The sequence below is a fragment of the Perissodus microlepis genome, chromosome 20 (assembly GCF_051167445.1).
Source record: "Perissodus microlepis isolate ML-2025 ecotype Zambia chromosome 20, ASM5116744v1, whole genome shotgun sequence".
NCBI classification, from domain to species: domain Eukaryota; kingdom Metazoa; phylum Chordata; class Actinopteri; order Cichliformes; family Cichlidae; genus Perissodus; species Perissodus microlepis.
In genome coordinates this window covers 27,946,181-27,959,017 of record NC_140480.1, presented here as the reverse complement: position 1 = coordinate 27,959,017, position 12,837 = coordinate 27,946,181, and the positions used below count along the sequence as shown (strand labels likewise).

Genomic DNA, 12,837 nt, shown 5'->3' with positions numbered 1-12,837 from the left:
GTATCAGAGACCTGATTAAATACTGCATAGGTCACTATCAGCATAAAGATTTCAATGTGTTGGTGACTGCATAAAACACAAGTTAGCATCAGAGAATATAAGGACATGGTTTAGCTAGCAATCATTTTTGCAAGCCAGAATTTTATAGTTAGCTAATTTAGTTGGCTAATTTACCAGCCACATAAGCCCTGGGAGTTTTTGTGTTTCAATAACATTAAAACCAAATGAAGGTTCCTCCATTATTCAAATTCCTACTGATGCTAAATAGAGTTGACCCTGATAGATAAATTCCATGACTGTTCCCTTTCATGAGTGAGTGATATTGGTTTTTGGTGTCTTCTCCCTGTCGTATGATGAGGGTAGAGCTGTACATTTTAGTTAGAACATGGTTTATCATATTTAGGTTGAAACTAACTTGCTAAATTCATGTGAACTTCTAACTGCACTGAACTTGGTGAAGTCCTTATTGTAACACCTCTGAGAACAGCTGCACATTGAAAGACCATTTTTAACTCTCAGAGGTGCCTCAGTTGGTTTGACTGTGGGGACTGAAGGAGCATCTGGATCTGGAAACTTCTAACAACATCAAACAAACAAAGCACTTGACAGCAGTCAGACACTTTTCTTTTTCCCTGCCATGTTTTCTTTACAGCCCAGGTTTTACTGCTCAGGAAAAATAACTCTAAGGGGAAGCCTTTGTTACTCAGTGAGAAGTCAAGACTAGGGTTATTTTTTAAGCTCATTTAAAATACCTGCTGTACAGGCTATAAAAAAATGTACATTTATGATCACTATATCAACAAACATGCACAGAAATACACAATAAAAACATAACAGTCAATAAAACAGCTGAAACAGCTAAAGCTGAAAGCCAGTCAGAGTAAACTGATTTCTAACAGAGTCTTAAAATGATCAGACAGCTCTTATGTTAATCGGGGAGGTTATCCTAAAGATTAGTGGCAGCCACCAAAAAGACTCTGCCACCATGTTCACTAGATACTAGACATATTTCTTTGGCTGAATGTGATTGTGCTGCTGATTTTTGCTGGATGTTTCACAGATGTGCTGAGCAGGCTCACTTTGACTTAAGCTACCACTGTACTGATTCTTTGGTAAGTGTTGTGTTTCCAGGTGCTGAATTGTACTATATGCTGTTTAGCCAACAGAAAGCTGAATTTCATTTAAAATACACTTAATGACAACAGATACTTGACTGTTGATTTGGTTTACCATTAATAATCCTGGAAGTTAGACGACCTCTGGAAGGTGGACTAGCTTTAGATGAAAACCATACTCAGGTCTCTCCACTGATGCTTATTTTTAACAGTGGACGTCTTTCAGGATCTCTCTCCACCAACCAACATGGAATCTACTGCCTTCATCAGATGCTGCTCTCCACATAGTTTCATTTGCCTTTCATGATAAAAGTGACCACTCCATGAGAACCATGAAATACTCTTCAGCGTGTGACACAAATTTCCCTCTTGAATTCACAATGTGTAGTTTCATAAGCATTATATGTCTAAATGATGTAACACAGATACTCATTTTTTCTTGAGCCACAAGTATGTCTGCAAGAAAAATGTCATCTTGCCTTTCTCTCGTTGAGCAGGCATTTCAACTCTACTAAGTTAGGAAGATAAGTGAAAAAGACCAAACAATTGATCCAGGGCAGGCAAAGGCTCTTCCATGCTCACGAACAAGAGAGTGTAAGGTGAAGATAAGGGTTATTTGAAATCAGCAAAGCTTCCAGAAGAGCTTGTGAAAGATAGAGTGAGAGAGAAAGAAAGGAGAATAATTTCTGATCATTCTTTTTCATGTCCACAGGACTCAACATCCAGGGAGAAACCCATGACAGCACGGAGGACTCATGCACGGCCCTGAAGCTTTACAGGAAGTTCCTGGAGCTGTATCAGGAAGGAGGGAATCATTACGGGACGAAGGTCTGACACAGTCTGACTTACACTGCAGCTGCCATCTTGTTTTTAAAAATGGCTGCCCTCCAGGAAAAGTAACATACCTGTATTTAGTTTGTTTGCACAACCAAAAAGCAAATTTGTTAATAGGTAAATATGAGGGTTGGGATCAAAATGTTGTTCTCCCTCTCTTTCTCTCCGTTTCTGCTCTTCAGAAATAATACTGATATTTTATGGAACAGCAAAACTGAGATGAACTTTTCTTTTTTAATATCCTCACACAGATTGACCCATAATTGAAATTGGAGCGATTTTCGTCTACTTTGTTTTTTTTTCTTCTCTCAGTCAAAACATAACCACGATATTGAAATATCAAAATGGAGCTGTTAGTGTGACCTTGTCGGTGTCAGACTTCAGTAAGACACAGCCTCACACAGCCTGCAGAAAATAATGAGCAATTCGCGCAGTTACTTTGCTACAGAGAGAAAAAGAGCGAGGGACAACAACGTCACATTAGAAAGGTATAGTAATCATCCACTATTTTCAGTTGCAGATGATAAAGGATTCAGAAATCATGCAGGCCCATATGACAGAGAATGTGCATCTTCTTTTTGTTTTAATATTTTAATTTATATTTAATTGTGTTGTGGTTTGCAGTGTTTTGTGTTGTTTCACGTTAAATTTGTTTAAAAGGAAAAAGCTGAAAATTTAAATAGTTAAAAGTTTAAAATGTAAATAGTTGTTTTTTGTATTATATGATTTATTTATTACATTTTATGTGGAGTGAATAAATAAAGTATATTTATGGTGGCCCTTAGAGACAAAGCACGTACAAACTCCAAAACACGTACAAACTCCTAAGCATGTACAAACTCCAAAACGCGTAAAAACTCAGAAGCACGTACAAACTCCAAAACACGTAAAACCTCAGAAGCACGTACAAACTCAGAATGATAAATTAATTAAAGCAACAAAACAACCCGAAGAGCCGGTTCGGAGCCGAAAGAGCCGGCTCTTTTTTGTGAGCCGAGCCGAAAGAGCCGGATCTCTAAAAAGAGCCGGAAATCCCATCACTACTGCTCAGTAACATTCAATATTTATTATTTACTGTTACTTGTGGTTATGTTGGTTGTTGCTGTGGATGCGGATGTGCTCATGTGTACGCCGCTGCTTTGCGCTGCGTTTGGCTGGGAATTGTTGAAATTAAATGTTTACATCTTTGTATATGAATCACATGAATTAGCGCACTGTACATCACCCAAAGAAATTTCTACTTACTAAATCTGGACCTGGATATCAGCTTCACACCAGCCATTCGTAGTGTTATAAGTCTACTTCACGATCTTCTGAAGAGTCCTGAGTGTTTGGTGACTTCTGAGTGACTTTTAAGTTTAAACAATACTCTGGCACGGAAAAGGTTACGGCTTTCTTTGGACTTTTATATCCCTGAAAAAATGCTTCCTCTCTCTCACAGAATCTGTTGATTTCGGAGCCTTGAATTGGTTCAAAGGCCTTGACTGTCTTACTCGCCACATATTGACAAAAATATTCGTTTTGATTTATTTTATTATTATTATCGATATTACAATATTTCTCTGACTGTAATAGCTCGTTTTTAAGCCTCCCAGTTTTCAGTATTGTGATCACACTATTGCTTTAATATTATTGAGACTACACAACACATTCATTCCTGACCTCCACATATCCAGCTGAACAGGATTACTATACTCTGTGTAGATTTACACATTCTTTCATGGAACATTGAAATAACTGTGTTGTGTAGATTTTTAACATATCTCCTGGATCATTACTAACTGTATGTTTAGTTTTACTTGTAGAGTTGTTGGTAAGACCAGACAAGGAGCTCAAACAATTTCATTTTATGGTTCCCAAAACAAAACAAGCCGAAAAACAATGAAAATAATGTCAAAAACTTTTAAAAACAACTGCGTGGAAACGGTAAGAGTGTGCAGATCATCCAGCAGAGGGCACCATTATATCAAAAAATCGTTCAAATGTGACTTAAAGCTTTATTAAATGAAGCATGTCTATTAAAGTATAGTTACTACTTTTCAAAGGTGGTGGCTGTAAATGCTGCACTTGAAGCACAGTCCTTACCAGTTAGGGCATTTTAAAGATCTCGAGGTGAAATATTGTGGAATTTTTTCAAACTTGCTAAATGTGTCATTTATAGAAGAGAAATAACAGCTTTTGAAAAATTGAACGTTGATCTGAATTCTGAGAAAGCTGCAAAAAGTTAGCTGGAAAATGAACAGTGCAACAGATTTCACAGAAGCTGGCGGAAAAAAAACAAACTAAATTCATTGTGGTTGGATTCTGTTTTAATCAAGATTTTCATGGATTCATGCACATTCTCCACTTCCTGGTATCAAACAACAAACATTTTACAGTGCTCAGGATGACTTCATTTATATGCAACAATTTTTCCTTTTTTAAAAACAAAAACAAAATGCTTCAAATTCATATTTTGAATGATCACTTTCCCCCCTGTAAACCTCTCTGATATAAAAAGCTTACATTTAGATATGATAAAAATAACTGAGTCACTGACTCAAAGCAAATAACTATAAAATATGATACAAAATAAGCAGCCCGAGCATCTTCAGGTCATGGTGTTGCTCACAGTCCCATCACAGAGGGAAGCACAGCAGCACCTGTGGAAGGAGAGTGCTTTCAGTCCACTCAGACGGACCATCTTGCATCCGAATCCGGGACTTTCCAGTTCAGCTGGAAGCCTTTGTCGTAGACTTCGTAGAGCACCTTCGTCACGTAATGATTCCCTCCTTCCTGATACAGCTCCAGGTACTTCCTGTAAAGCTTCAGGGCCGTGCATGAGTCCTCCGTGCTGTCGTGGGTTTCTCCCTGGATGTTGAGGCCTGTGGACATGAAAAAAAGGTCAGGAATGATTCAAATGAAAGTGTTCAGCTTCAGATTACAGTGTGGATATGAGGAATTAACACGTACGCTTTAGTGCGTGAACTCAAAAAAGCCTCTAAATACTTTGTTGTTCAGATTTAATTCCAAGATGGGTTTGATGACAACTAAAACATCATGAACTATACTGACTTCGGTAACATGAGCGGATTATCCAGTTTACATATTTGGATCCTAATCCCTCTCACAGTAATAATGTGATTTAATTCGATTACAGACTCATATTTGGATTATTTGGATTTGATTTTGTTTTTTTGTTTCTACTAACTTACCAAGAAAATACCAAGCAAGGAATTTCAGAGAAATCATCCTCTTGTAGGGCAATCGGAAGAGGTGGACGGTGTCAATAACTTGATCTTTGGGAACCTTAAGAAAAAAAAATAAAAAACATTAAAATCAAAGCACATCTATAAAAAACACATCTCTAAACTATATGAACTAATTTGAAATTTAAAACTGATGAAATAACGTACCACTAAATTAATGACACGAAAGTCATTCTGCAGGCCGTGGCCGACGAAGCGAACTCCTGCATCGATGAGGAAGCGTAGCTTCAGGTAGGTCGACTTCAGCGTGGTCACGTGCTTAGATGATACTGTGGCATCCAGGTCTCCAGGTTCGATTCCAGAGTATTTTGTCAAATAGTCGACCACCTGGAAGAACAAATTGACAAGTTAGCGGGTGGATCCTTGAAACATTATATATTCATTCTTTTAGGTCATCGTGGTCTTTTCTCTCTGCAGCTTCTCACCTGCTCCTGAGTGGAGATGTAGTCATCGATAAAGGGGACCCCCTCGTTGGGCCCCTGACCCCTCACACAGGTGATCCTGGCCACAGACATCTGACTGGGTATGATGGTCGATTTGGTGCCGCCGCTATGCAGCACTGCTTCCTCCTGCAAACGCACATATTCAGGGCTCAATTTTGTTTTAAATACTTGAGTCAGATTAGCTGAACTACTGAAAATATGTACTAGGAATATTTAAAATTGTTTTTAATCCTATATTATAATTAACGATGCCAGACTTACCTCACTGAGCTTTACAAACTCAGCGTCCAGCCCCACCAGGTCACCAGCCTGCGGCATCTCACTGACTGTGAGTGGGATGAAAGTGGCGTCTGTCTTGCTCTGCTTCTCAGTCCGATATAAGTCGGATTTGACTTCAGACTGATTGTGCTGACACTCACTGCGGAGGTCGTATTTGGTGTGGTAGTTTCTCTTGGCGTAACACAGGATGGCTGGCACTTTCCAGCTCACATCAAACTGTGCAGCCTCAGTCTGAAAACAAAAGGAGAAACATTTTTAAATGACTGCACACATTAAAGTTAGCATGAATAAACAAGCAGGAATCTTATCTAGGATCCTTACCTTCTCAATCGGCTCAATGAGGAAGTCATTGAAGAGGTACCACTGCTGGCGAGAGACTCCCTGAAATAATAAAATCATTTTGAATGTTAAAAATTAAACTTTTTGTAGTCAGCAGATGTCAAACTTTTCTTATCTAAGCGTCACTCACCTCTTTTCTTTGATGGTAGGTCTCACCCACTTTGATGTGTGCGACCAGATTACCACCCGTGCCAGCGTCCAGGATGTGCGGCACCGTGACCACCAAGTCATACAGAGAAGCTCCCTCCGCCTGTTCAGCAGCACTTAACTAGTAACAGAAAGTGCAAATAATTGTAAGATAAACTTTTTCATTTCACAAAAGTTGAGAAATTCATGTGTTACAGAAACAAAAACACTAAAACCAACCTATAGTTCAATATCTACAGATTAGTGTAATAATGTTTTAAAAATATTGCTCCTGGAAATATGGTTTTAATTTTGAAGTCAAATTTTAACTTGGTGATGAAAAGTTACTCAATTATTTCTTCAAGTGCAAAGATCAGCTGAAAATCTAAAGTCCTCACCTCCTCGCCCTCAGGCCAGCTGCTGATCTCCAGTCTCTGACTTTTGCTGAGGGACATCTTGAGAGTGGCGGGGATCCACACGTGACGCTGATCCTGATCTGTCTTCTGCATGGATTTGTTGAAGGCGTACTATAAAAACAAAAACATGGACAATCATGTAAATAATGAACACATAAATCATTAGTTTCTCTGTTTCTTTTAACTGTATCTAAACACGGTGAATCAGTCGCTTACCTTGGCCTGAACCTTCCAGAATTCGGCCTCTTTGCTGCTGTTCACCTCACAGTTTATCACCAAAACATCTGGGAGATGTCGAATGTTGCGTGTCTGCACCTACAGTGTAACACAAAGAAATGATTACCCTGCACAAAAGGTAACAATCAACCATAAATGATTTGTCATTATGAGTGAATGAAAGCTGTAACTCACTGTGGGCTGATACTTGTCACAGTTTCCACACCATGTGTGAGATCTCTGCTGCAGGCAGATGCTTTTCTTCAGGATCTCAGCAAAGTCGTGCTCCTTTATTCTTTTTCCTGAAGTGTCAAAGTACAATGAATATCAGTGTACATCAAATCAAGCAGATATTTCCCTCTGCTCATTCAAAAACTAAATTAATTCAAACCATTATGTAATCATTAATAGTTCAAGCTTCAAAGACAGAGTAATTCACAGTCACAGATATCCATGCTCTCAGTGCTCTCAGACTCACCTTGAGAGTCGGGGTAATGCATGTTGAACAGCGACATGAGGGAGGAGTGGACTGTTTCTATGCCACAGAGACACAGGCTGCGGTTCTCAACGTCAGAACAAAACAGCTCTCTAATGACAGAGTCGCCAGAGGAGCCCAGAGAACTGCAACACAAACACAAATCACAGTTTCAGAAACCAGAAGGAAAACTCTGCATTTATAAACAAACATAATGATAAGACTGGGACAGTGTCCAGTAAGAATGCAGGTCAACAACGATGTGTTTTACCTGCTCCTGGTCGTCCTGTAGGCCCGTGGATCCTCCTGCTCCTGTGTCTCCTGGAAGAGCTGGTAGAGGATGAAGTGATTCCATCTCTGTATTAAGCGACCTAGCTCGACTGTTCCTGTCGTCTCCTCACAGTTTGAGAGGATCAGGCCCATCTCTTTGGCTTCAGGGACGTTTCGAAGTGCTCTGAGGAAGTTGCTGGCCTTAAGGAAGAAGACATTAGAGGTTACTTTGGGCAGTCACAACAAAATGAGATTTCAAAGTAAGAGCCTTGCAATCCCCAACAGATTGAAAAAAAAAGAAAGAAAGAAAGAAACTTACCTGACATGGATCTCCTTGTGACAAATCCAACATGTGGAAGAGGAAGCCGAGTTCACAAGCCAAACAAAACTCCTTGTGGCACAAATGATTCTGAACAAGGCAGCGAACTGGCTCCAGGAAGTATAACACCTAAGATGCAAACATAAAAGACCCATGGAACATTTGACAAATTGTCTCATATTAAAAATTAAATGTACACATTGTGAATCTTCAGCTTCTTACCTGGATCATGCAGTTACAGTAGGCGTTGGGAATCTGCGGCTCCAGGCCAGCAAACAACGTCCTGTTGTAATGTTTGAAGTCAAAATCTTCCCGTCCACGTTTAGAGTATTTAATTGTCACCTGAAGCACAACAAACACATCTTTGTCACATGTTTGGGAAATCAAAGCTTGTAGCAACACTCTAGAAATTGTTACATATCATAATTAACTGTATCTCTATGAACACCAGGGTGAAACATAGCAAGTCCAACCTTTCTGTACTTTTCGGGAACAGTGTGAAGGAGCGGCTCTTCATCACTCTCTGCTGGAGATTCAGGGACGTGGTTGTAATAACCAGGTGTCCCTTCTTTATTTGCAGGGACCTGCAAACAACAAACAGGGGAAAAAACTTAAAATACACCATGTGGAGATGGGTTTAACTTTTTTTGTAAATTTATTACAATATTGTAAAAATGACAGTTTAAAAGAGCAACAAGTTTTTTACATACCTGGTTACAGGGGCAGGCGTAAGGATTTTCCACATAACTGTTGAAGCCAACAGTTTCAATAGTTTGTGGGATTTCTGGGTCCATCCCAGGAGCCCATCTGTTGAAAAGAAACATGTTTTAGATGGAAACCTTTAATGGGAACTACATGAGACTCTAATTTTGAGAACTGCTTTTAAAATATTGAGCAAACCATTTATATCAACTGGGGAAGACTCGACATTATCTTACAAACTTTTATTGAATCTGACAACAATATTTATGAACGCTCTAATGCAAACTCTTCAGTCTCGTTAGTGATTGTGTTACCTTGAGCTGGGTGTAGCCTGGGCAGTGGGGATGGGAGAGCAGGGCTGCAGGTTATGATTCCAGGTCAGCTGAGGCTGTGCATCCACAACGCAGGGCTCTCTGGAGTAGACGTTAAACATAACGTCCCGAGTATCGGACCAGAGACGCACACATCCCCCCGAATCTCCAAAGGCTAAGGCTTGTTTGCTGGATGAGACCTCAAAACTTGTGAGAAAGTGGCCGTTTGTGTTGACGTGGAAAATATCCGCCACGTTGGCGAGGCCAGTGGGCTCACAGAACTGACACTCACCTGGAAAAAGACACAGAATGCAGGCAGTTATAGCAAAGCCACAAATCACACAAAGAAATTGTGTGTCACATTTTTTGGCCAAACATAGTAAGACTATGCTACAGAAAACTGGACTAAAGAATCCTGTAGCCAGCTTCATACCTGTCTGTGAGATGATTGCGAGCCGTGACGTGTAGGTAGGAATGAAGCGCACGAAGAAGGGATCCACATGCACCCAAAGGGGGGTTGCAGCTCGCATCATGCGGAGGTCATACACCATGAGGAAACGTTCATTCAGCCCTCGGCTGGAGAACCCATTCACAGCCAAAAGGTTTCCGTGAACATCAAAGTCTGACAGGCCGCCAGGAAATGCGTCAAACTTTTGTGTCCTAAATGTGCGCAAGTCTCGAAGGGTCACCTGTTATCAGCAGAGGGTCAGTGTTAGAGAGATATAAACCAAACCTCGTCAAACTGATGCAATCAGGGGATACTTACTTTGCCAGAAGGGTGCCCAAAGACGAAGAAACGATTGGTCTGACGCATTATTGTCACTCCAGGTGCCTCCACTGTGAACTGGAAGGACAATCGAGACAGCAGACAGTCAGACACTCGCTGTGAAGTCAGTTGTATGATGTGCCAGTGGTGTAAGCATAGATAGTTGTGGATTTTGATAAACATAAGCCTGGTGTCTTACTTTTTGAGTTTCTTGAAGTGTGTTCATGTCAACTTCAACCACATAGTTTTGTAATCCCCCCATGAGCAGCATGTTATCAGTCATGAGGAGACTGTGCATATCAGCTCCTTCTTCCATCCTGCAAAGCACCAAAAATTGCCATTAATTCAATAACATAAGGAATAATTTCACAGCTTCAGGTCATCAACAGTCAATGTAACACTTACCGATAATCAAACATGACGAGGCCTCCACGAGTGTAACATCTGAGGTTGCACTCAGAAAGGAACAGCACGCCTGTGTCCAAACTCTGCATGTGTCTGATGGCATCAGTTGCATGCACTTGGAAAGAAGAGTAGCGTGCCATCGTAGGTCCAAGGAAGGATTTTACATGACCCTAAGAGAAGAGCACAAATATTATTAAACAGTGCAAAGTTTAAGGTGAATGTAGAAGAAACAAACTCTGCTGAAGCATCATTTTGGCTCTTACCGTGTAGTTTCCCATCCAGAGCATTTCCCGCTGCAGGTCAAAATGTGTTGCAGTGACGGGGATGCCAGCTTCTGAAACTTTACTGTGCAGCTCAGAAAAAATCCCCTTCCTTACGTGCACAGGTTTAGGAACGGTCACAGCCAGCTCCTGTGTGTACATTCTCACGTCTTGGTGGAGGTTTGGATTCAGATATGAGTTCATGGTGGGCTCCAGTCCCCCAGGAGTCCACTGAGGAGACCAGTGAGGAGTCCAGTGAAGAGAGTTCATAGTCCTGTGATGGTTGGCCCAGTATTCACCTAATCTTTTGTTGAGAGCTTCAAAAATCTTCTTGAGTTCAGCTAAATCAGCCTGCAGAGGAACTGGAACTTCTGTAAATAGTAGTACTTGCAGGTTTAATCCTGATCTCTTGAAATGAAGAAAACTGGAGTCCAGATCTAAAGTCTGATGGAGAGAGCCACGTATTTAACCTCCACTGCGATTCAAGGCGGTCCTAAGAGTCGTTGACTGTCCCTGCATTAAACGTTAGGCTCACAGGTTTCAGGGTCTGAATCAAGGTGGGTGTGGCTGAGTTTACATGAATACAGGTGTGAATTCTTTGGGAGACGTGGGCATCGTGTCATCATTAAGCCCGCATTAAGGTGTCAGAGGGGGGTTGACCCAGTTTTTGCCTGAGCGTGTTGTTTCTGAATTGCACCAAGATAATGAGTTTGATCAGACTGGGAGGACCTCGTTTAGCACGCTTAATCCACACCTTGATTAACAGCCGTCGTCAACAGGTCGTCAAAAGCACCAAATTCCTTGGTGTCCGAGATGCACCAGATGTTGAGTTTGATTCTTCTGAGCTTCTCCAACAAATTTGCTGCATGTTGGACGACAGTTATGTTACACATATTGTAACAAACTAACCATGATTTAATCAATCAAATGGTCCTTTAGCGTGACTGTTGTTAAAATTCACTGGATTAATGTCAGAGTTCAGTCTTCATCCTCTGTATCCAGGTAGTTGTTGTTCTGAAGTGGTGATCAAAAAGTTGTGGAAATGGATCCATATAGATGAAAAACATTATCATCAGCGGTGAATTCAACATTTCAGTAACAATTAAAATAAAAATTGACTGGATTAATCTCAGAGTTCAACATTGATTAAATAAAATTAAAGTTTTAAACTTTACAGGTTTTATTTTCTCATCCAATTAATGAAAAATACAACTTTTGGTTCAGCCCTAGCTGAAACCATATAATCCAAATTTGATGCCCTCATTGGTTGAGTCAGTTCAATTGAAGCTGATAGTTGACTGTTGATTAAAGATATTTTCAGCTATTGTCTGTTATCTGTTTCAGTGGTATTGATTAACCTTGGAATGGTGATTGTTTGGTTTTAATTAACAAAGGACCATCAGCACTTGTCCAAACTGCATTTGTGTGAATAAAATAAATGACAACCAACATTCAAAAACACAAAAATGAGCACTTTTATTGATTTCATCATGTTCCTGTTTCCATCAGTGGTTTATTCAACAAACTAGCTATAACAAGTTTATGATCTTACAATAAAGACACTTAAGTCATTTTCCTCAGCCTGTGCTTTTCTGGGTCAACTTCCTGTTTCACGTTTGACCCACTCACCCGTGTCACAGCAATAGAACATGAAAATTTAAGCTTTTTAACTTTTTTAGCAAAGAATTTAACTCAGGAAAATAAACCCTGTGTAGCCTTAATTCAGCTTTTAACATGTTTAGTGTTACTAACAAAGAAAAGATCCACAGACATGAATTGGGCCGAAACAAAAGAAAAAGTCCTTTATGGGGCAGGCTTGTTGGAGATCAGGCGGGGCTCATTTAACCCTTCTGATTCACACCTTGATTACCAGCTTGAAACCTGTGACCCTAAAAACAAAGACAAGCTCAACGACTCTCAGGACCACACCAACCATAAAATTAAACAACAGTTTGTCCCATTTTTGGAAAACATCTTTTGCTCCTGGAGTAAAATAAAACAAATACTATAAAGATTAGTTTCATGTGGTTTGAGCGACTTCCTGTATCTGTCCTTGTGGCAGCAGAGTTAGAGAAAGTGTGCAGCAGATTAGTTTGAATTTCAAACACAATTTGTCTAAATGTTGAAAAAGCCTGAATATTTAAATACTGTTTAAGTCTTCTTTGATCTTTTATTTCACAGTCTGACTTACACTGCAGCTGCCATCTTGTTTTTAAAAATGACTGCCCTCCAGGAAAAATAAAATACATATATTTGTATTACACGAACATTGCCAAGTCATTTACTGGCTAATAACTTATATTTATCAATTAC

The 12,837-nt window shown here is 40.0% G+C and overlaps 1 protein-coding gene across 1 annotated transcript; it reads right to left on the bottom strand.

The window, feature by feature from the left end:
* Nucleotides 1-4,430: 4,430 nt before the first annotated feature.
* LOC146364766 (PAN2-PAN3 deadenylation complex catalytic subunit PAN2-like) lies at nt 4,431-10,965 on the bottom strand. The gene is made up of 22 exons (XM_084918285.1): nt 10,528-10,965; nt 10,265-10,434; nt 10,059-10,176; nt 9,860-9,937; nt 9,527-9,782; nt 9,097-9,385; nt 8,791-8,887; nt 8,554-8,664; nt 8,303-8,422; nt 8,081-8,209; nt 7,763-7,962; nt 7,495-7,637; nt 7,212-7,318; nt 7,017-7,115; nt 6,783-6,911; nt 6,389-6,526; nt 6,241-6,300; nt 5,902-6,150; nt 5,623-5,766; nt 5,345-5,524; nt 5,144-5,237; nt 4,431-4,813 (listed from the first exon to the last, which is right to left on the bottom strand). Exons 1-22 carry the CDS (start codon nt 10,792-10,794, stop codon nt 4,620-4,622), a joined length of 3,372 nt encoding a protein of 1,123 aa, XP_084774411.1. The 5' UTR covers nt 10,795-10,965; the 3' UTR covers nt 4,431-4,619.
* Between the last annotated feature and the right edge of the window lie 1,872 nt (nt 10,966-12,837).